Consider the following 25689-nt stretch of genomic DNA (forward strand, 5'->3'; position numbering starts at 1 on the left):
GTTTTTATGTAAATTTTCCATTAATCTGACGCAAGAATCTGAATTTTTATTTTGCGAAAGTTGTACAACAAGTTTCTGATTTTGTATTCACCTTTCTCTCCGGTATAAATAAAACCCGACCCAATTCGAACGTATTATTGATTTAACGCGCAGTCTATAAAGGGTTAATTGTATTTCAATTTGAGTGCTAGTAAAACATTAGAAAACGAAGAGAAACGAGAGGTGGATTAAGATAAGAGTTTCATCTAATATGCAGCATTGTATACGTGCTAGTGGTTTTCCTGAACGTGTTGAGCTACTTCCAAGAACTTTAAACTATTGTCGAGCACTGTAAAGTACCTTTCCAGGGTGTTACCTAATAAATAAATGAATTTTAATACAGTAAATTGCCTTTGTATGTTTCTAGTCTCTTCTTTTAGCAAACCGTGGATCAGAGAGAATGCTGAGTTAACTTTCCGTAATCGGTGTTTGTGCAAGTCTATAACCGATGCACCGTATTTTTTATTACAGACGTTTAGGTTTGTTAAATCTAATATTTTTTCATTTCGATAATTGTAAAATTGGCGCTATACTAAATCAACTTCAATAGAATAATAAAATTTCTGTTCCGTTCTAAATAAATTAATAGTGAATTATGTCTGGAAATCACGACCGTATTTTCAAACTGTCGCCGCTTGCCAATTTCGTGCGAAACCGTTCTTCCTAGGAATAACTTCATTCGAATATTCAATCTCGAAATTTATTAAAGATGATTAAATGCGGAAACTAATTTCCAATCCGAAACTGATCGCTATAAGTTTGTGTTACCTTTCACAGTTGAAATTTAAAGCATAATTACAATTACAAAATCTTAAATAAAACGAAAACCAAAACAGATAGGTATAGGGAAAGTAATATTTGATCGATGTAGAATTTTTTTCGACATTTGAAAGTGCAAAAAAATAAAGCAGGATATTTGAAAAAAACAACTTTTAAGGTTTGAAGTTATTAAACTTGACCATCAATTCTAAAACACCCTGTAGAAGGACGATCAAAATTTAAATCATTCAAAGTCGGATACATTCGTTCTGCAGAAATTTTCAAAATAATAAAAATAAAGCACCAATAAACCTTCTTTTGTAAGAAAAAATGATAGTAGATCAATTTACAGAAAATAAACGAGCAATATTATTTGAAGGCGTAGTAAGAGTTTATATTTGGTACAGACATTTTCCATGTATTAAACCGGGATTTAACTTTTACAGAATCAATTATTCTAAGAGGATTACTCCGGAACGTATCAGTAAATTGAATGACGATTAGTTGCGTGTTTATGCAACGTGCTTAGTTTCAAAGTTTAATTGATCGGGCATTGACGGTTCAATATCTTTGTCAAACGGGAAATTTAGTAATTAATTGGGAGAGAGAACCAGAGAATTAAATCACCAACAATCCCCTAACAAAAGATATCTTTATCACGCACTCCTCTTGACCATTCTAAATTCGAAATTTCATAATGTATTCCAACATAACACAAAGAGAGTGAGCCGTTAAAGCGCCCGTGGCAAGGTATCAGAAATTTGCGTTTATAACGGCATGCGTGAACTGTATAATTAGGAATGTGATTGCGATCTATTGTACAACTTACTGGTGTTTGTTGTAAAAGGTTAATTAAAAGTCCCAGTGGGGTCAATTATGTATTTTTGTTTGACGAGTTTTACTTCGAAAATTGCTACTCTCATATGGATAAAAGTAAATCATTTTCCAAAGGTTTATGCCAATCAGTATTTATAAAAAAAAATATATGTCGTGAAATTCCGTTTGAACTTGGTAATAAAAGTGGCACCGCTTTCAAAGAACAAATAAACGTACACAAATTCTTTAATCTTTTGTAATAATGCTTCATAATGGCATAATATGTAGGGGAGAGGGGGGCATAACCGGACGGTTAACAGTAAAGTTGTATAAAAATCAAAAATTTTATTATTTAAAAAAACGAAAAACATATTCAATAACATGTTGTAGACTACTATAGAAAATATAAATGTAAAACAAAATAACTCTTACCAAATAAAAAAAATATTGCTTTCTGCGAACAGTCCTTAGTCCGATTTTGCCCCGACCGTTGGGGCAGAACCGGTTCCGACTTGGGGCAATGTCGGACAAAATAGTAAATTAGGAAAAATTACATTTGCGACACTGAAATGCAACTAAATCGTCTTCTTCCAAGCCAGTGCAACCTTCATGGGCCCAGTTTGTGCAATCGACGCATTGCACCCACCCATCATCTTTTTTTGTTTCATAGTATGATTCGTGACAATATACACACATTTCTTCATCGCCACTCGTTCCTTCGTTGTTATTATCATCAGAACTTGTATAAATAGCTTGTTTTCTTTGCTTTTTCTTCTTTTTCTCCGTTTCTTCTTCATTCTCGCGATCACAACTTATATCTCCTTTTTTTTGCTTCTTTGCCTTCTTCTGTTTAACTCTTCCCTTTAAGTTTCTTTTTACAGCCGTGCATTGCTTTTTCTGCTTGTCCAAGGCTTCTTCCAACTCATTTTCATAAGGCGATTCGGTAAGAATCACCGTTTTACCTCGTTTACGGCAATTTGGTTTCGCTGATCTCAAAGCTTGTGGCACCGGAAACAGGTCCTTTGGCGATTTTGAAAATGTCGAAGGACAAGACACTGATGACCCACTTCTAGAAGTTCCGTCGTTTTCATATATCGTATTAGGCACTGTATTCAGTAATCCAGACGACCCAGGTTGAGATGTAACGGACCTGTTTACTTCCTCCTCAACCTGCTGTATCGAAATTTCGGTTTGCTCTATGTCTTCTACTTGCATTCTAACATTGACATCGTTATTAATGAATTGCGTATTTTCATTGGAGTCTCTTTCCCGTTCGGTAGTCTCTGCCGCTGCAAAATCAGCATCTCCAAAAATATTCGGATCAGTTGGATAAATCCCAGTTTTTCTGAATCCAGATGTAGCCGTTTGTACGGTGGCTGCCTTTTCGTAAGCTCTCCCGAATAACTTGCAAATGTGGAATTGTGTCACTACCCGACCAAGATTATTTCGTAGCCAAGATTTTTGTTCCTGGCTATAATATGCACTCAATGGTGCCATAAAGCTGACATCGAGTGCTTGGAGGCAGTGAGTACAATGCGGCGGAAAGCATAGCATCACTATTCCATTGGCACGGCCATAATTTATGACTTCTATGTTTTTGGTATGCGTAGCATGACCGTCGAGAAGCAGTAAAACAGGATCTGCAATAGATGGTTTGACGTGCGAGGCAAAATGTTTCAGCCACTGAACAAAAATGTCACTCTGCATCCATCCGGATTTGTGGCAGGCTGCTACTGTTCCCAAAGAAGCTCCATCCAGTAGTTCTGCTTTCATTCGTACACGTGGAAAAACTAGGAGTGGTGGAACATAGTGCCCAGATGCCGAGAAACACAATTCTGCTGTTACGGTCTGTCCCCTCTCTGCTGAGGTTAAAGTACCAACCTGCCTTCGACCTTTTTGAGCTATAATCTTGGACTGACATTTTGGAACAGTAGTGATAGCCGTTTCATCGACATTGTAAATACGATGGGGTTGTATTTTGTATTTATCCAAGCAGGTGACAAGATTAGTAAAAAATTTTGATACAGCTGTTTTGTTAAACCCCATTGCTCGTGCTACAGAGGTTGGTTCAGGACTTCTTAAACTTAGATCCTGATGCCGTTTAAGGAAGCCTTTTAACCAATCTAACCCTGCAATAATATTTTTGAAATTATGCTGTATATTATTTTGTTCTGCCAACTGGAACGCTAAACGTCTGAGATCTTTTGTGGTTAGACCAAAAAGTCTACCTTCCATTAACTTCACATATTCCACAAGTTCTGATTCTTGCACGTCCGTAAAAGTTTTCTTGAAGTTTCCCATACCTGTAACAAATTTTCTTCATTTAATTGAGCAAAATAGCTCCCAAGTTCTCCCACCTCTTCTCTTATGAAGATCATGACCTGGTTCAGTCAAATCCGACTGATGAAACTGGTATTTATTTGTAAAAACACTTTATTTTACTGTATTCACTCATCCCTATTTTCATTTAATTCTTTACCTTTTAAAGCTGCATCCTCCAATGTAACAGATCCCCTTTTTAGTTTTTTCAATCTATCCTCCAATGTAGATTTTGGTACGCCATAATTTAGTGATGCTTTTCTCAATCCCATTTCTCCTCTACCGATTGTATTGCATTTCGCATTTGTTCTTCATCCCACTCCTGCCTCGTCGTTTTTCTCTTATAATTTCGCATGATTAAGCTTGCAATAATGCCTATAGCAATTACAATATATTAGTTGAATAGTGAATTATCAACGGGGCAGAATCGGACATGTCCGATTTTGCCCCGTCCGATTGTGCCCCACGACACTGTAACAGTTTAGTTTATTCATATTCAAATTTCAAAATTACCGCTTGCTAGGTTAGGCAGGATATAGGTGAGATGGCGTCACTTGTACGCGTGCTTCTTTCCTCGCGCAGAATCGCGTTAATTTTTTTCACTTCATTTCCGTTTTAAAGCCAACGAGGTTGTACTTGTTGTAGAGCGTGGCATTGTGAATTCTTCTAAAACCAGTGGGTAATATTTGCCATCATTCACGTAAAATCTCTGGCAATTTTACCTGTTTTATTGGCGTTGTCGAGTAGAGTAACTCAGAAGCCGTTTTCTCCATTGTGAGGCTATTATCTGGTTGAAGTTCATCGCCCTACCTACTTGTAAGTGAAATGGCGTTGGCTTTCTTTTACGTTATGTTATCTAAAATTCTTTCAGATTCACAACCTCTTGGATAAGTTCCATATTTCATAAGTATTTTTCATTACCCTCCTGACGATTTCAGGTATGTTATTAAAAATCTCGTTAAGGGAGTGTTACATCTTCATTACTTTTAGGGGGTCCAGGTCCATGTAGTAGATGAATTCTTGTACCGGTCAATCCATGTAGTAGGTCAATCCTTGTACAGACGAATCCTTGTATGTAAATGAATTTGCATCTTGCGAATATTCCGGAGTACGAACACCTGTTGATTGCCGGCAGCTATCCGGCGTACCACCGAGTAGATAAGCGCTAACACCTAAACGATACCGGGAGCGACCAGCTGATTGTGGAATTTTCGGAAGATACGATCTTTTACACAACCTTTTTTATTTGCTTCAATACCGTTAATCTAGTGTAACCTTCCGACGATTTATGATCGGAGCTTTGTATTTTGTTCGCATCAAGTGTTTGAGGTCGTGACTCTCTTCAAGAGCAACGCACCTGTATTTAACGTATGGGTAAACGAGCCGGCTACGAGTAAGCTTTTTTTTTTGCCCTTCTGGCTCATATAATCGTTCCGAGCGTTGTAGCTTGGGGTTTGTTTTTGTGTTGCAGAACTGGAACTTCGAAGGAGAGCTCTTTTTCGGAGAAGACAGCGTATGTGTTATTCAAGGTAAGATTTTTAATTTACTTGTACCCAGTGTTGCCTATATATGAGTTGTTATTCGGGTTAACTTAATTCAATCTTTGAATCCATTGAAATCTTAACTACATTTTTGCTCGATCATTGTTGTAGGGGTCTGGTAACGTAATTATTAAGGAAGTGTTCATGAATTTATTTGGGGATTATTTTTGTCATTTAAAGTATTTGTTATTGTCGTATTGAAGATACATTTTATTTGCCGATCCTGCACCGTTTTTGCCAGGATTAATAAATCAGAATTGCTCGTAGTGAATTTATTATTTGGCTCTCTTGTGTTTTCCCAATTTCTATACAGGAGAGGTCAGAATTTGTGCAAAATTGGGTGGCGCTCAACTAATCATTTCTAGTAACTACCAAAGATCAAAAACTTATGTTATATGCCCAAACGAACAAACCGCTGTGGAAGATTCTCATCTCGAGCCCTTCTTTTAATTAAGAATCTGAGCTAGCTGGCCCTTTATGCGGCGGGGTTTGAGTTTTACAGCGCCAAACTAACCTCACGTTATAACACTTCTAAGATAAACATTCATGGCTTACTTTTCATGTATAAATATGAATTCAAAGTTGAGTTAAATCATGTTTTTGATTAATATTCATATTAGAAGTGCCGTGGGGCACAATCAGACGGCGCTAAATTGGACATGTACGGTGCTGCCCCGTTGATGATTCACTATTCAACTAACACATTGTACGTTCTGTTGGTTTGTGTAACTGACTGAACGCGCTCTCATTGTGTTAGGAGTAGTTGGCAGCATTGGCATTGACATTGCTTTTGTCGTGAGAATGACAGGTCTATCTTTGCGAGGAATGTCGTGTTGAATTTGAAAATTGTTTAAACTAATTATCTAAGCGCCTTTATGCGAATGCGGCATGGCTGTAATCCTCTTTAGGTAATGTTACTCGTAATTTCATAGAATTACTCTTTGTTATCACGTTTCGATTCAGGTTATACCATATGTGTTAATTTAATTACGTATCTTTGTTTTATCTACCTCGTAATCTGAAACCCATTTGTTAATGGGGTACGTAAGTTCGAATTCATTGGAATTAAGTCTGATTTTTCGCATTTTAGTTTTTGGATATATTTTTCTTTATACGTTACGAGCATTGGGGTTATCGCAGTTAGAAAATGGCGTGTTCTGGATGAAATGTAAATACCTACTCGCTTTCGAATTGAAGAATTCTAACTGTCGCTTAGCTGAAACTGATCTATTACGTTATATCTAAGATGGAAGGATCGCTACGCAAATGTTTATAACAAATACCGAAAATTGCAAACTTGCAGGTAAGCTGTTGATAATAATTATTGCTTTATTTCATTTGTGAGTAACTTCCAATTTTCTCGAAAACGAATCGACCGATTTTAATAAATCAAACGTCAAAAAGCAGTTTAGTTTACTTATCAATGAACAGTAATAACAGCTAAGCAAACCGGGGCTACTTTGACATGTTTTGAGAGGTTTATGCAGGTACAGTTTGTTGTAAATACATATCGGGTACTTTTTGTATCTAAATAGAACAATTGGACCTTTGGCTAAGCAATCTGTGTCAAATTGGTGCTGGGGCAATGGACCCAGGGTCGGGGCTACTTTGTCATACGTTAAAATGTTTTATAAGTCAAAGTTAGCGATAAGGCGGGCTTTGACACATTTCTTAGTTTGAGGGTATGTGGGGGGGCAAAAAACCAACACATCAACATAACTCTTTAACTAAACTTAAAATGGAATTTATCAAATAAGACATCAAAGTAGGAAACACTTAAAATTAGCAAAAAAATCTGATGTGTAGGTAACTAAAAAAAATTGTTTTTCAATAGTTTTCTAATCATCGTCTTCACAGCGTTCACACTCATACGATAGATTTTTGGATCCTTTATTGCAATTACCGAAAACCCACTGGAGGCATGTTATGCAACAAATCCAGTCTGTTTTTAACTTATAATGACGAAAGTCACATAGACAAATCGAGCATAGTCGAGTCTTCTGCAATTTTACCCTCTTGTGGTCCTTCCCACACGCTTTCTAGACCCTTTATTGGAAGTTGAGGGTTGCTCTAGCTCTGTTATCTCAATCGCATGTTGCTGTGTGTTTTCATTTTCACTTTCTTCAGGAGGTGGATTTCCATTCTGTGCACCACGCCTATGAAGGATTTTTTTTCCTCTTTGGTGGCGAATCCTGCTTGAATCATAACCCCTCGTTTCTTTCAAAAACTCTAGCAAACTTTCATCAAGAACCCTTCCTGACCCCGTGCTTTCCGAAGGAAGTTTGTTTAAAACCACTTGAGGGTCAAACGGATAAATTCCTGTGGCCCTGAAAGAGTTTTGCAAATTTTTTTTGAGTTATGAGCAACGGCATCCATTAATCTCTGGAGTAGAATGGGGAACTGCTCTTGGGGATGGTGCATTTTCTTCTCGACTCTTGTCGCCATCGGTCTAGAACTTTACGCCACTGTTTTTTAAAGGTGCAAAAAAACCTACATCAAGGGGTTGAAGCATGTGAGTCGAATTTGGGGTGAGTGTGGTAAAATAAATATTATTACCAAGTGCAGTCTGTACGACCTCAGGGGCGAAATGACATGCTAAATTGTCGCCAATAACAACAACCTTCTCATTTTCTATTTTATGTTCATTTGATGTATGGTAGGAGAACCTTGAAGAACCACATTTCGAATTGCGTCATATCAAACCATCCGCTGCTGCTGTGGCTATAAAAAGTTCCCGGGGACCCCCTTTGATCCAATTTTCGTAAAGATTTTTGGATTTATAAACCACCATAGGAGGAAGCAATTCTCCTTCAGCAGTGCCACAGAACCTTATGCTGACCGATGTCTTTGAATGTTCCTGTACCCTTTCTACACGTTTGCGACCACGTGGAACTAAAACTTTTTTACCTGTAATTAACGCGCCAAGAAGACTTTTTTCGATCTTGTTAGCTGATTTTAAATTTGTTGATTTTTTCTGGTTTCAGATCAAAACTGCATTGTATGGTTTAACTCATTTTTATGTACTAATATTTCGGACTAAATTAGTCCTTCATCAGAGTAGATAAATTAGGTAACTTGAAGACACAATAAATTCCGTAACTATTAACATTTAAAATTATACAATTATGGTGACAGGTTTCATATTAAAACATTTAATCGTAGAATTCTAGAATTTGCTGACATGTTTTAATTTTCAAAAGCTAGGTGTTGATTCGATATGTTCATGTTAAAAGATTTCCAAATACCAAACTAGATTAATTTGGAAAAGATTGCAGAGTTTATTTTTTAAAAGGAGTATGAAAAAGTTACGATATCAGAACTATTGATCGTATTTTATGACATTTGTAACTTCTGAGCAATTAGCTTAAAACACTTGCTCTGTGTTAATCAGTGTCACTCGCGTACGTCAGATGAATTAAGTCTTAAATTACATTTTAATGTAATTAAAAAAGTAAGAATAAAATTGTGATGGTTGGCAATTTTCAGTTGAAAAAAAATTTCTTTAACGAGTTACTTTAATTGTCTTGGTAATATTATAATACTTATGAATTACTACGTGTAATTTTATTTCAATTCGAAAGTATAGGCAACCTAACTGATTCAATCAACCGAATACCACTCACTGTCACGAACGCTATGCATTCTCTACGGCGACCGCTGTTTTCCCAAGAGCACTAATGAAATCAATGTTACTTGTGTTTCCTTTTAAGTTTATGTGGTTCAGATTCAAGTTCCTTTTTAGAACAGCATGTCAGTTTCATGAATGTTTTTTTGTTCGTACGTAATATAAAACAATTATTAAACCCGCACGTCAGTTTAATGGAAAGGTTTCACCAGCGGATCCATCGATGTTATTTCCGCAAAATTTAAATGGGAGTTTTAACTCGTTGCGAAAAGAAAAATTAATTTTGATGTATAAAATCGATACAAGGCGTGGTCACTAATTTTCGTTGTATGGGGTTTGTTTCTATTCTGTAAGCCACCACTAAGCAACTTTTCCATATCCATGTTTACGAAAAACAATATTCTATGTTTATTTCCTATTACTTTGCGCAATGTGATGGGGCAATTAATGAACATTTCATTTATCAAGTTAGACAGAGTTAATTAAACCTGTGGGTCATTTGAAGTGAAATTTACACAACGCATCGTTTTAAATATCTAAACCTAATGTGGTTTATTAATTTAACATTTTGGTCTAACTGCCGCATTGGCCACCCTATCGATAATCAGATAAACCAACAATGTCTACAGCAGATCAGAAAATGTATTAATCTGGATTCAGCACTGTGGATGTTGAATCGCTCAACTTTTGGCATTGCGTATTATATATCTATAGCTATACCCAGTTTGAATTTCTGCAATTCGGTTAACTAACAAAGATATCAAAACGACTTTCCTTATTTTTTATCTACATTGCTAGTTCGCGACCTCCGATCTACAAGTTTGTTAAAGAATAAATAAAAAATGTATATTATTGTTTGTATCCGTACAACTTGAATTTCCTGGTCATTAAATACAATGATGATAGTTTAAAAATGTAAAGCGAGAAATACCATACAAATTTTAGAAGTGGGATGTCGTGACATCCTTGTGAAACCTTCCAATCGGAAGCTGTTTATCAGATTTGCGTTGTATGGTGGCAGTTCGGACCCAAGTGGTTTATGTCAGACTATCTCGGCTGGGGAACAGTACTTTTTCGGTCGAAATTTAAAAACTCTGCATCGTATAAGTGGAAAAAGGAGCCAAAATTGAAGACTCTGGTGCAAGAATGAGATAAGTCACACTTCTTGACTTTTTAAGAGAGAGAAATAACTTTTTTCATGTTGGTTTTAATGCCACTGAAGGTATAGATATACCAAAAACTAAATTTTGTTGGCTATATTATGTACCGAAATAAGCTAAAATTTAGAAAACAGAGTTATGGTGCAAAAAAGTATATGTTAAGTCGTCTCTAATCTCTAAGGAGGTACAAGAAAGGGATAAGTAACAAATACAATACTGTTTGCGTCATGCGGACGTTTATTTGGTATCAGCACCTATAATAATTATGGGTCACCCTGTATATGTGAATTTCAATTTTTTTGAAACGCGAATGTGGTCGTTGATTTGAGATTGAGCACAATTTCGAACACGGTGTTTGAATTTGAAGTCAATTTGACTTTGTTTAACCCGTAACTACTAACTCAAAGTTGTTTTACTGCTCCCCCTTTCAAGTGAATTGCGTGATATTTTGAACTTGGGTCGATGTGACCCATCGATAGTGACCAAGTCCCTCGCACATTGAGGTCAATGACTTCACGAAGTTCAAATTCCAGTATCGACAATACGTGCAGCAGATGGACACTCTCAACACGAAAAAGATGTGCAATATGCCCTTGGTACCTACATTTGTCAACAATGTGCGATTAAAATGTCCCCGAACTGCATTTACTTATTCAATGGTCATAGTTAAATCAGTTACTGAATGCACATCTGGAATTAAACAAATACAAAATGGTTATTTTTGTCATATATTACCTCATAAATATCATGCTGACCCATGAATAGCTGTTGAGTAATTTTATTTTGTCAGTAATAGTTACGGGTTAAGATTTATTTGTTGCTTAATTTTGTTTAAATAATCGCGTAGTATTTTGATTTGATTTTATTGTTCATTCAGAAAGATTAGGGAGATTTGGAAATAATTATTTCGTTAAAGTCATCTCATTTCAATCCAGTCGTTGCGATAAGAAATTTGTTATCGCTGCGTAAGCTAATTAGTTTGAAAATAATCAGGTTTCGCCGATAAGAAAACACAAAGACGTCAAAGACGCAAATTCAAGTAGAGGTGAGGCGGAAACAGAGAGAGAAGAATGTTTTATAGAAACGTGAATCGTACCTTTTTTGGCAGTGGACGTTACCCATTGTTTTGTTTTTTGGTGGACGCTAAAACGTAGCCGCTTATTGTTTTGGTGGTTGGCAGTTTTGCCGTTATGGTTGTAAAGTTTTGTAGAACAAAGAGAGTGTTTAAATAAATTCGGTAACAGGAACAACATGAAACTTTCATTGAGATAACTTGATAATTTCCATATACTCTTTCGGAAAAATTCGATCGATACGACGATTTTTCTTCTCTAATATGCCAAAAGACCTAACTCAGAGTAAAAATAAACTGTGCTTGAGAAAACAAGTTGAACCATTGTATGGTTTTTTATTTTGAGAACAAACAGTTATCACTAACCAATATAAAATCGTTGCATCAAGACTAAGGCTCGGTTTTACCACCTCTAGTCGACTGGTAGTCAACGCTTGACAAACAGTTGACAGCCGCTTTGTCGTTTTACCACCTCTAGTCAAAGAAAAAAAATGGCGTTGACTAATAGTATGATTGACTAGCAGATTTTCTGGTAGTCATAACCTTTAAAATGTTTTGTTTGTTTGAATATTTTTTTCGCGCCATTATTGTATGTGATGTTTTGCAATTTCGATTTTATTTTGAGTGATGAAGAAGAAGAAATTGAAGTAGTGCCACTTCGTAGAAGGCCTAAAGTGATAAGCGAGAGAATAGACCAGTACAAATTATGGGATGAAAACCAAATTTTTGCAAGATTTCGGTTAAAAAAGGAAATAGTATTGTTTGTTCTTAATCTTATTCGCCCTCAAATTGAAACACGTCCAAACAGGTAATCTAATTTTGGATGAATCAAATACGTTCTCTTTTTCTTCTTATTTCAGGAATCATGCAGGCCCTTGAACTGCTTTCTGTTGACACTCAGGTTTTTTGCAACTGGATCATTCCTACTTCTGCAGGTGAAAACAATTTGCCCTGCTCTTTTGCGCCCTTCTTATTCATTTTAATGACAAACAAACAGCAAAATTGATATTAATACGTTTACAAATGTTAGGTTAGAACAGCGCGTACGAAATGATAAACAAAACACGCATACCAACGTTGATGAAAACGTTCGATCAATTTGTGTCAAACGACCTACTTTACTCCACTTTCTTAGGATGTCTAGTACAGTTTTTAAATAGCGACTAGCACCTGTCAATCAACGTGACTACAGGTTGACAAATGATTGTAAAACCGATAGAGGGTTACAACTACTAGTTGACGTTAACTAATCGTCATGTCAAGTAATAGTTAACAACGGAATGGTAAAACCGAGCCTAAATATGTTCTCAATATAATATGGTAAAAAGCTTAAAACAACGTTGGCCCCGTTTTTACAATTTCGTCATACACAATGAAAAGTTCCAGAGACGTTTCCTAATGGTACTAATGTACATAGTATCATGTGGGAGGTCCCATAGTACCATTGCTAGCAATATTTTGCTTATAGTAACTATATCCTCCGCTACTATCTAGACTTATACAACACGTTAATTTGTGTACCATTTGCTGCAAAACCTCTAACTGTACGCGAGCTAAGCGTCGAATGGTTCAATCCTCCGAATTAGGTTTTCCTGCAGTTTTCCTAATTCGTAAGGTAAATACCGGAGTAGTATACAACAACTTAAGACCTTCTGCAAAGGCACCTCTAAAAAGCATTATGCGAGTCACTCTGTGATTGGGCGGCAAGCCTGTTGAGGGCCCAGAACAAGAGAGGAATAATAAATAAATAAATTTAGTAAAGTACTTAGAATTGCTATGGTTACTGTCCATATTTCAACGATTAATTTGTCAACATTTTATCACTTATAACTGCACAAGAGGTTTGTATTTTACCGAGTAAATTTGGGTTGTTAAGGTAATGAAAATCTGTTGCCTAGCAATTAGACAAGAAAAACTAACTGTCAACTAATACAAATGCGACACCGAGTTCAATTGCTAAAACGCAACAGATCTGAATTGCAACAATCCAAATTTAGTCGGTTTAAATACAAACCTCGAGTGTAATTCGGCAGGACAATTTAACGAACAAGAAATTCACTAAACCAATCAATTATTGACAAATGTCAAAGTATAATGCGATAATTATTAGAACATGAATAAGTGAAAAAACCACTTTTTATCCTATACAAGGAGAAACTTACATTTTCTCGCCTGTGTGAGGACGCGAAAGAAGACAATTGCACGCATGGAGCGAGAAAATTCAATTTTGTCGGCTAGGCGAGAAAAAAATACGCCTTATGTAAGCTAGATGGCGCGGTTGTAATAAAATGGCAAAGAAGTTATTTCTTTTTAATTAAATAAGAAACATAAAATCGTCAACACTAATTTAAAAATTAAATTTACCCTATGTTCACTTTATTTTACTGAATTCAAGAATTTATTTAATTACCGCGAACCTATACCTATCAATGTTTCGTGAATTTGAATACTTTACCAATATCACGTGACCAATTCAAACGTTTCAAACTTAAGTCATAATCTCCCATTTACTTTCAATAACGAGCATCTGTGTCAATACATTTAACACCAAGATGTACTTTGCACTGTAAGTAGAACACCGCTTATCCGCAATAAGTAGCATTTTAACATACGAGACTACCCCGAAGTTAAAATGTGTCCAGTGTGACTGTAAGGAATGAATAAATCTATTTATAAAACACATTTTTTAAAATACAAGATCATCAAGGATTTAAAGTGTGCCCATTGCGCGTTCGTCACCAAGCATAAATCCAGTCTTAAAAGCATCTAACATTTGACAAGACATGGATCCTGCCAAGGATTTAAAATGTAACCGGTGTGATTTTGTCCCTGAAAACACACATTCAATTTTAAATCACATTTGTTAATACACAAGACCAGTCATAATTTCAAATGCGCCTGGTATTAATTACGACCCCTTAAATCCCGTTATTTTCTAAGGAAATAATCACGCGCCAGTGAAAAGCCGAAAATGTCAACTCAGTTCGCACATTATTGGTATTCTCCACTTGAACTCTGCTCTGTTGCACCGTGACTCCCTTCGGTGACTCCGCACTGTGCAATCGCAAGCGCGCTAGAATTTGAATTTGCGTTGAACTGTATTATAAGGGAAAGGGGTAAATCTACTAGTAAAAAATATACTCGTGGGCCCACTTAGATTGCACCGTTTCGTAAAATTTTTTTCGCGTAGTCAGCAGGAAACGTGGAAATAAACAAAACAAACGTGTGCACGTTGACGCGTTAAAGCAAATCCAAATTCAAGCGCTTGCGGTCGAACGTTGTTGATTGATTGATTAATTTTAAATGTAAGTGTATAGGATAAAAAATATTGTGTGCACCACGGCACGAAAGTTGTTTTCTCATATCTTCCTTCGCCCCGGAAAACAACCACTTTCCCGCCTTGGTACACAAAGTACTATTGTCGTTGGAAAAATTGCAGGTAACTTTTGCCGCCGTCAAAGTGACAATTGCACTGCGGTTTATGCGATTTTTTATACATGAGTTAAATTGTCGCTGTTAAAAATGTGTCCCAATTTTATCGCTTCGAATTTTGCATACAATATTTTGCTTGAAAATTTAAAAACCGTTCAATCAGAAGCCACCAAAAAAAAACGGTCATGCAAAAAATTAATAGTTTGCGGAGTGGATTCCAAAGAGAATTGAAGAAGGTCAAAGATGCGCTCAGATCGGGGACTGGAACAGATGACATTTATGTACCAACATTATGGTACTACGATGCCATGGATTTCGTTATCGACCAAGAAACTCCACGAGATTCTGTTTCGAATATTCCAGAGGACGATAACCTCCAGGCGTCTCCCAAGTGGTCGTGCCGAAAACGGTAGTAAAGCTGGAAGCGATAATGAGGTGAGAAATCCCATACCTTAATAAAAAATACAAAGCATATCACAATCTTATTATATTGTTTCAATATGGTTTCAAAAAAGTTTGCACAAAATGATTCACAAGAAGTGTGAATAAAATGATAAAACATCGTAGCTATTTACGTATGTATCATTTGGTGCTGCCAGGCTACGGCACCTTCTTCATTAAATTAATTCATGAACGATTGCCGCACTTCTAACGCTTCATTGTAAGATCTTCTGTTGCTGTTTCGGTGTAGGTTTAGTAAATGGCATGAAAACACCATGAAAATATTATCGACAAAATGAGAAATGATACTGTGGCCCCGACCACATATAACGAGCCTATCTATGTGCAGCTTTCAGCATCCAGTTCGTCAACAACATCAAAGGAAACCCAAAATATGATTTCAAGCGCTATATCCAGTATCTCATCCAACATGGACGACAAAAAAGGAAACATTTTTCAAAGCTGTAATTTCTTTCTCAATCGTTCCAATATAAATACTAATAAGTAATTTGTTGCATATTTAATTTTCATTCAGGAAATAATCATGCCGAATATCCCGCGTGCTTAAAAATAACCTGATTAAATTTTGTCTTTTTTCGTCAAATTCTTTTGCTAAGAAGAAATACTTCTCGTCAATTTTCCACCCAAAATCTTTTGTTACGTGGCAAATCGGCTATTTTTATGCACTTGGAATATTACTGTTGAATAAAGTTTGTTAGCACTTGACTAGGACAATTTTGAATATGGTCATGTGATCCAATGTTCGAACCAGTAAGTTTCCCTGTTCAAATATTTTTCGAAATTGAAATTTCAGGGGCATTAGAGCACCTTTAACTTTCTTTTCATCGTACACAAATTTACCCGAATGGTGCACCGATGTAAATTTTTGATCAATTGAATATTCTTGTGCTTCTTCTAATCTTGCGTTCGTAACCATTTATGTAATAAAAAATCCGAGTTTAAAAACATAAATGAATTTCGGCCAACACGAACACGTGTTTTGTCACGGTGAATTGGGTCAGAACGTGCTGCTACACGGTTTTTTAAAAATGTAATTGGTCCAATTTTGTTTAGTAAATAATTAAGCCAAAATAGGCCGTTTTTCAGAATTTGTACTTGTTAGTTTATACGTAGAGTTCCCTCCGATGAAGTAAAAAAGTTTTACGAAATATTAGGTCGAACAATAAAAAGTTTGTAAGCATTCGTATATACGTTTTAAATAACGTTGGAATTTATGCTGAAGCAGTTGATTTCAACCCAAAAGTCAAAAAGCTTTGAAAATGGTGCGCCCCGAAAAAACTCAGTCTTTTCAAGTGGACCTGACCTAACTCCTTTTTTTTCGGGTTAGAGATCCTTTCAAGCGAACCATGTCACTATGTGGTACTCTCAATATAACACACGCAGGAGTAAACGCTAAAAATACGACAGTAGGCGAAGAACGCAAAATTAATTCAATTAAAATGCATGCATACTATGGTCGCAGTAGGAAACCTTCATACTTAGTTGTAACACAAAATTAAAAATTTAAGTTCCGCACAAGATGTAGGAATGGGCACACAAACGAGCACAATTCGCGTGCAAAATTTGATCGCAATTGAAACGTGCATTAAGTTATAATCCTTGACTAACCTAACATACCACGTGTGCAGCAAGATGTTTGTAATTAAATAGAAATGTCAAATTACAATTATCCGGTTAGGTTTACTTTTTAATTAGCAAACGTGTGGAATAATTCGAGGGATATTAACGAAACGCCCCTTTAATACTAAGATTCATTAAAATTTATATAGACCTTGAATACATACTCTGAAATATGAATGCTCAGACATGCATGAAGCGCTAATTAATTTTCTGGCACATCTCACAAACTTCCAGAGGTTATTTTTAAGTAAAAAAATTGGGCATTAAAACATATTTAGGAACACTACAACGCCAGATTGTTTCCTCGTCATTACACCGCTAAAGAGTATGTTACCCAGAGGTATTTGCATAATAAATCATCATTATAATTTATTTGACAGTCTACAGCGACATACAATTTAGAAAAATTTGATCCTCTTGTTACGTGTTTGCCAAATACCATCTCTACTTACTTCCTTACTATTTGCCATTAATATTCAGGGAATAACTAAACCGAAAGTTATGTGCTATTTTCACTAACAAACTGTGTCATGAGAACTACAATCTGTTTACGGACAAGTTATGAAACTCGTTGTGGAATTGTAATTTGTCATTTTGCGAACACAAGATTTGGGTTATCGTACTGAATTGTACTCGATATGGTTCTTGGGAATTTCTTAAATAATATTTTTTTTAATGTGCCAAATTCGGAGCAAAACTTCATAGATCAAACCAAACATGGCGCTTTTAGAAAAGTGGTCTACAAAAAATAGTAAGTGTAGGGAAAAAGCATTCCAATGTAGGATAAGAATTTTCAATACGTTAAGCGTTACCATGTATCTGGCTCCGACGTGCAGAGGAACCGATCGCGCCAATCCGAAGCATTGTCCCGGCGGTAATCTCGCGACCGCATTGAGAATTTGTCTTTTGAACTTATCCGTCACGTTAACGCCCGATTTCATTGAATCGATCGCTTCGGACAGATGCACGTCGTCCGTGTAAATCCGTAGACGTTCGCGGTTAAACGTTTCGACGGCCTTGTTCGTGTGAAGCAAACATATAGCCTGCCGAGGTATTATCGACGAATCAAATGCTTCTCCGACGTGACGATCTTCAAACATTTTTACATCATCGGCGGTCATAGTGCAGTTAAACTCCAATCAATCATCCCCTGAAACTGATATCTATTCTAGACAAAAGTGATTGCTTCAAAACTTCAAAACCCGCTATTTATTTTCGTTTGCTCCGAATTCCATTGTTATACTCGGACAGAAACAAAGTTTACCCCATATTAAATTAATCATTCTAATTATTCCGTGATAGTCGATAATTTTTTATGATACGTTATCTCGTAATTACTCCACGTTGTTGTGTTACGAATTCACGCGCGTTTTTTTACTTTTGTTTGTGTTTTTTACTAATACTTAATTTATCGTCTACAGTCAAGCAATTTCTTTTTTAGATATGGAAGGTCCAGGTATTGTACAATAGCTTTTTTAAAACTTTTTCACATTTACCTCAGACTTTTTGACTCCAATAAATTTTTTGATGTCATTTCCTTTTTAGCTCTCAGATCTTCTTTGTAGGCGGTGGATGGGAGGTCAACTCCTTCTTGTGATGGTGTCGATTCCTTTCAGTTAATATTTTCGGAAATTCGCTTTTCTTTGTGACTTCACTATTTATGTTTTGTTTTACGAAATTTATTAGTGTTTCACTAGTTATTATCAAAATGTTGAACATTATTGTCTTATCCAAACCCATTTACTTCAAACAGATATGTTCCTTTTTACATGAAAATATAGCCTAACAAATGATTATCATGTAAAAATAAGAAAAATTAAATAACAGCAATAATTTTACACACTTATCTAATAATTGCCGACACAAGTTAATTCAACAAATATGAACTGTAGCGTAAATCAATCTTTATCATAAACATAAAATAACTAGGCAAATACAAGTTATGCGTGGTGTCACAGCCATATAATCCACAAAAATTGGGGGGAAATGTTGCGAGTTTACTCGACTGGTTCGATAATCCCGCACTATTAGTAAACGCATGCTCCTCCCCCGACGGTTTGTCCGCCACCACACTTCTGTCCGATAGATAGCTTTTAAGAAGCCTCACGATCTTCCTCGGCACACCGAAACCGTCCAACGCTTCTATTATTAATTCTCTCGAAATGGGAGTTGAAGGCGTTTTTGACGTCTAGCGACGCTACTAAGCAGACCTCGTCCTGCCCTGACCGCTCTTTCATGCTCCTCCCCTCCTTTCAGAAATTCCCCCGGGAACGGGAACAGGAAAAAACAGGATTTTATGTTCTACTAGAGACGTGACATTTGTGACGTAGGTTTCTTTGAAGGCTCCGAAGCAGCAAATATGTCCTGTGCAAACACTTTTGCCAAATCCATTGATTATAAATAAAAATGGTATTGGTGGTGCGTAAAGTGTGCTTGAAGATGTAAGGATTGAAAGCTCTATCAAAAGGTTCAAAGTAATGTTTGAAATTGTTAGGAAGATTTCTTGTTACAAAAGCAAACATAAAAAACTTACATGCAATAAAATCTACCAATTACAGGAGAGAACGATAAAGCGGTAGCCACAAAAAAAAACGAGCTACATTAGTTTTTACAACAAATAAATTTTCTTAATGTATAAGTTCTGGGTTGCCAACCGTTCACAAAATGTTCTCACGCTAAGTACAAGAATGAGTGATTTTAGCTTGTTTGCGTAGATAGTTCGAAAGAATAAGTTGCGAAAATCTATTCTTAAATAAAAGTGTTAGTTATAATAAAAAAAAAGAACACCTATTGGGGTTTCTACGTGTAAACGTGATCGTTTCAAATAATGGCCTTCCTGCTGGATTCTTTCATGTCATAAAAACCTGAGCTTTAATAGATTTCATACATGAACCACCGCATGGGGGAAATTAAATAACAGTTACTTTTTATAAGTATTGGAGATCGATGTTTTTCGTATGCGTTATAATTTAATTTATTTGGAATTGAGAACCAAAATTAATTACCTTCTACGCTTTGAAATTCATTATTTTTTGCAATTTATGGAGTAGATTACTTAGGTACGCTAAAATTCGAAATGTTTTAGATTTCTCGAATTCAATTTTAAAGTACAATTTTACATTTCGTTTTATCGTTGATGAATTATTCATAACGTTTTATATCTCAGTTTTGAAGAAGGTTTACTGCTCTACATAAGATCGAAATTGATTGACACAAAAGGGGAATTTTTATGCATCTTAAATTAATAAAAGTAAACAACTTAATTACGCGCAAAAAGATTCTTTAGTTACAATAACACTAACATAATGTTTGTTTACCTAGGCTGTGAAGTGATCGGGTTTGGGCATGACGACGATGGCACTGATTGCTTCATCATTTATGCTTTTTTGAATATAGGATGAGTTATAATTAAACAGTCTGTTCAACTTGACATAGAGACGAAAAAAATGATCAGACTAACCCTAAACCGGTGGTTTAGGGAGGATTTTGTTTCATTTACATTTACCGGTGATTTCAGAATTTGTTTCCTGCGTTGTCCACTAGGTAGCGCCACACTTTCCGTTGGCGCGAATTTACGAACCGCCACAAATTCAAAAGTAATTTACAAAAAGGACACAACTCCTAGTCAGAAAATAATTATCGAAATAATACTTCCGCAGGAAAAACGGAGTTATAAATAAATTACAATTCGGCTGTATCGCAAGTCTTTATGCACAAACGTTATCTCGAAATAAAATATTACCTCTCTGAGCTCAGAAGGGCGCTTTCTGCCAATTATCTGCAATCAGATAAAACACAACAAAAAAACAAGGAGTGGGTAGTGACAGTGCGGGATATCAAGTGCGAGAATAAATCTAACGTTTGTCATTTTGAGTACCTCGAATACTGACAACTCGTAATTAACATTCAATGGAAAGCAATAAAGTTACGTGCAAAAGCAAAATTTTGAATCGACACGAGTTGCCGGTATAAATAGACAACGTACAAAACTAACGTAACGTAGCCTATACAAATCCCTTTTCAGATAGACATAAGTCAAGTGAAGCAAAGGTGTAATAAAATTTTACAAATGAACGAGAGCAAGATCTCCAAAGGAACAAGCATCAAGGAACGTGCACGCGAAAGACCAAGGAAAGATCAAGAAAGAGGGGGAAAAAAAGGTACATTCAGGTGACATCTAGCGGTAGAATAAAGAACTACGAAATAAAATTGATCTAACCACAACAAATCTGCACTAGAAATACACAGATGGCGCAAATGGGATTTAAAAATTTACGATGGATCTACACAGATGGTTATTGCTACGTCTGGGATGAAACTTATAGTAGCAAAGGTAGTTCTGGGATAGGGTCATGTCTTCTTAAATATTTGCCTGCTTGAAACCTCCTCTAGATATCGTTTTTTGAAACTAAGTTATATGCTTCCGTTCCGTTTAAGCTTGCGCTGTCGTCCGTTCGTCCGTGATTCTGTTTTAGGTTTGTTTCGTTAGTTGTTGTTGAGTGATCGCATTCCGGTGTTCGCTCCGCATTTAACACCGCGCTGTAAAAGACGACGAGAATGTACTTTTAATGCAGTCAACTGGTGTTCAAAAGGGTAAATAGGGGAAAGTCGTGGTAGAGTTTTGAAATTTCGTTTCTGTATGTTTTTTAGGGTGCTGAACACGAATTTGTTTTGCCACAAATTTTAACCGGAAACTCCTTTTTTTGATAAAAAAATCAAAAAATTGACGTTTTTCTCGAATTTTCTAAAATATCTCTAAAACTATTAACTTTTCGTAGATATTGTTTATGATGAAAGAGCATAAATTTTTCATTATTAAGGTTTAGCTGTCAGATTGATTCTCAATCGCTGATTCTGCGTGGGCGAATCGTCAGCGCTCTCTATACTCAAAATTGAATAAAGCTCGTTAAAATTCAACACAATTTCGTCCTATTGACCGATAAAAATCACTTACCAGTCTTGATACTACTCTGATCTGCTCCCCAAGATTTATTGAAGCTTGTCTCGTGCAAGTGCACTACAACTTGCCAAAAAAGTTGTGGCTGTAAGGTAACAATGTTTTAATCTAATTTTATTAAACTGTAGACGACATTGAAAACCCGGCGTCCTTATATATATATATAATATATATTTCATATATGACTAATATTTACCAAAAATGTATAATTCTCCAGTTATTTTATAAAAACCAAAAATAATAATTTTATTGAATTAAAGCAAACCAAATAACATATACAAACTAAATCTCAAAACTTTCCCCTATTTTCTACCAATTGACTGGATTATTTACTTTGAATCGATTAAATGAGAATAAAGTGCAAATATTTAATTTTACAGGTGCAGATTTATTAATTTGTTATTTTTGCAGATTCCATTGCATTGATTTTTTTAAAGTGAACATCATAGAGATATGTATTTAATAAAAGTCGTAACTCGATAAAATGACTCTCAAAAAGGGTCTGGCAATACACATTTTCTCGACCCGATACGCAATTAACGTATAATCGATTCGTTCACAGAGCTGTTACGCAATGTGTGAATTGAAACAATTATGCAGTACTATTCTCGAACGAAGCAACATTACGTAACAAAGTTATCGCGTGCAATAAATTTAACGTTACGCTGCTTTTGAAAATTCATTTAAATTGGTAAAATGTACGTTATCTACATACAATGCAAAATCTTCGGGTTTGGGCAGCAAAGTTTATCTAACACTCATTAACCTTTGTACTATTGAAAATGTAGAATGTTTAATGTTTCAAGGAATTGAATGTTATTCGCTCGTAAAAGGTTCTATTTTACTACCTCAAAATCTCAATTTGATCTAAAAGTTTATAATCTCGATAGGCGATATGGCTAAAATTTACTAAACACTCCCATTTTCCCATTTTGTTTACTTCAAAGTGAAGCTTCCGCGCACGATTCCCGGTAATGTTTTAAATGGAATCTTCAATACCGTGCTCTTTATAAAATATCTCCTATACTATCCCTTCACCAAATTGGAATTAGGTGATTCTGCCGTATAATTTACTAGGATTAGTGGAGAATTAAGAAAAAATTGTTTGATGTTGCAGCAAACACAGTGAAGTTCTCATGTAAATGTATTCGTCTAATACTAATTCATTAGTTCACGATCTATTCTGGATTCATTGCTATATAACTGCGACCACACGCTACACTGAAAAAAATGACTTCCTTGTGGTAACAAATTTAGAATTGCTACATGCATATTGTTGCATTATTTACATTACGAACTTTTAGTGTTTTAATGTTTTTTCAATGGCTGAACAAAGTGTAGGTGATATATTGGAACAATGGGGATTCCCCGAACTAGTTTTGGCGTTTGAAGGTAAGTGTAAACTTTAATCCATAAATTGTTTTGAACTATCTTTTGTTTTCTGGCATTTTCATTTTTAGATTTTTCGAACAACGACAACTCGAAAAGTACCGGTCTGATCAGAAAGTGGTCGAGGAACTTTTTATTCAGTTTTCGTTGTATAACACCATCCCACAGTCCGTGTGCGCGAATTTCGAAACACGCTGTATATGTAAAAGCTGTTTATATGTAGTGTAGGTAAGTTTTAATTTAAGCGTTTTATATTTTGTTTTTGGGGATGTTAATGCTAAAAAAGTTTTTCTTGTGTAGTTATGTAAACAGTAAGTGATTTAAAAAATGTGTATTTTAAAAAAAAAGTGATTTATTTAATTGACATCACCAAAACGCGCGGACGATGCAGACAGATCGGAAAATTTGTTGTGCCAACTAGGATTCATAGTTAATCCAACTAATCATTTGAGACAATTTATTAGTTTCTCCAGCATAAATGGTATGCTACTACAACAAAGATAAAAAAGGACAAATTAGGAGGTCCAGCATATACTCGTTAGTTTATATAACAATACCGCAATGCTGCTGCGACTAAGCATTACTTGTTACAGGGACAAATTTTTTGCAAGCTTATTTAGTTTTTCAAACAAAAATGGTATGCTTTCTTAACTAATTTGTATAATTTGTCACAAATAATTGTTTTAGCTACTGGAAAAAATTTACTTCCAACAAGTTATGTTGATTTTCTACAGCAAATATTTTTGTTGAGGCTATAGCTACTAAAAAAATTAGTTCGAGTAACTGATTGTTAGTTGCGACAACATTTCTTTTTTTTCAGTGTAGCTAAATTCTGTATCGGTATTCTGTCAAGCTTAATGTCTTTCGTTCTTTAAATATATATTTATGTAAAATGGATTAAGTGGCAGAGCAGAAGTAGGAGCTTAGGCAACTACTAGCTGAACTTCGTCCTTTTAGTTACTATTGCTCTCGCAATGTACTCACTTGTAATTATTTTTGTTTATACTGAGTTGATAATTTGGGTGCAATATGTAACCAAATAAAGGTATTATTATTATTATGATATACAGGCTATTTCACGCAAACCGTTACCTAAAAGTATTTAGACTTCCATTAATAATTTAAATCTGAAAATTTGCGTACCAACATAGTTTTTCATGATCTATCGAAAAAAAATATTAGCATGATTGATTGATTTTTTCGAATTGTTTTATTTTTTTGCACTTTCAAATATGCAAAAATATTCTTCATCGATCAATTATTACATCCCCTATACCTATCTGTTATGGTTTTAGTTTTATTTAAGATTTTCTAAAATGGTGACCGTTATATGCATAATTTTCTTAGGAGGCCTTGAAATAAACGCGTTAGTATGTCATTGTACTATCCCTGGAAACATTACCTGGGAAAAGCTACTGGTTTCATGATTTCCATGATGTTTATATGCATATTTATTTTAATTTTAATAGGAAATCGACTAAGTTCGAGAAACGCCCTATCGCAGCCAAACGATTAGTGATAGCTGAATTCTGTTTGCTCCAGTGATTTTCTCTTTAAAATTGGGCTCCAGACACCTAGGTCCATTTTTTCGTATTCCTTAAAATAAAGGGTGTTTCTATAAGAAAGTGTCCAATTTGGACCACCCAGTACATATGAAAGTAACGATTAATCATTAAATTTTGTTTAACATTTGAGTGTGTCTTGTCACTTTTTCTCCCTTGTCGCGTTTTTCACATTTTAGTCCCCTTAAATGGAAATTTAAACCATTTCTAGCCATTGATAATGGTATGCCTATTAGAAAAGCGGCTAAAGAATTCCAAATACCTCGCGCTACATTACAATTTAGAAGAAGTGTGAAGTTAAAAAAAATCGGGCATGGTCCCGCACCAGTTTTAAGCAAGGACGAAGAAGCTACTTTGGTAGAATGGATTTTCGAATGCCACAGAAAAGGATTTCCGAGAAGAAAGGCAGATGTGTTATACTCTGTGAAACATTTCCTTGATATGAAACCCAGGCCAAACCCATTTATAGATAATTGTCCACGCAACGGGTGGTATAAGTCATTTCTTAACAGACACCCAGAATTGGCCTCACGAACAGCTGAATTTGTTACAAAAGCTAGTTCAAGTGATTTGAAAAAATGGTTCAATGAAATAGAGGAATATTTAAAGGAAAAAGGCCATTTTAGTATTCTTCAAGACCCATCCAGGGTATTCAATGGAGATGAAACTAATTTCTACTTGTGTCCAAAAAATTCTAAAGTACTCGCCCCAAGGGGAAGCTCCAATGTTTACGAAGTGGAAAATGTTTCTTCCAAATCGAATTTGACAGTCATGTTTACGTTTTCGGCCACAGGAATTTTAACTCCCCCAATGGTAATCTATCCATATAAAAGATTACCAAATTATTTAATTCAATCCGTTCCGGAAGGGTGGGGAATAGGGGCTACAGAAACTGGTTGGATGCGCAGCGAAACATTTTATGAATACATTTCTAAT

At 35.5% G+C, this 25689-nt stretch overlaps 2 protein-coding genes across 2 annotated transcripts in view; both read right to left on the reverse strand.

The window, feature by feature from the left end:
• Window positions 1–2154: 2154 nt before the first annotated feature.
• On the reverse strand, window positions 2155–3915 carry LOC116173619. The gene has a single exon (XM_031491270.1). It carries the CDS (start codon window positions 3913–3915, stop codon window positions 2155–2157), a length of 1761 nt encoding a protein of 586 aa, XP_031347130.1.
• A 17745-nt stretch (window positions 3916–21660) lies between these two features.
• LOC116173699 (E3 SUMO-protein ligase KIAA1586-like) overlaps window positions 21661–25689 on the reverse strand; it is a 5635-nt gene continuing 1606 nt past the window's right edge. The window contains exons 3-4 of the mRNA XM_031491387.1: window positions 21800–21862; window positions 21661–21725 (exon numbers count right to left, since the gene is read on the reverse strand). Of these exons, the coding sequence (XP_031347247.1) occupies window positions 21661–21725; window positions 21800–21862 (128 nt within the window). The remainder of the gene's footprint in view (window positions 21726–21799; window positions 21863–25689) is intronic.

Source organism: Photinus pyralis, unplaced genomic scaffold (genome assembly GCF_008802855.1).
Source record: "Photinus pyralis isolate 1611_PpyrPB1 unplaced genomic scaffold, Ppyr1.3 Ppyr1.4_LG1, whole genome shotgun sequence".
Taxonomy (NCBI): domain Eukaryota; kingdom Metazoa; phylum Arthropoda; class Insecta; order Coleoptera; family Lampyridae; genus Photinus; species Photinus pyralis.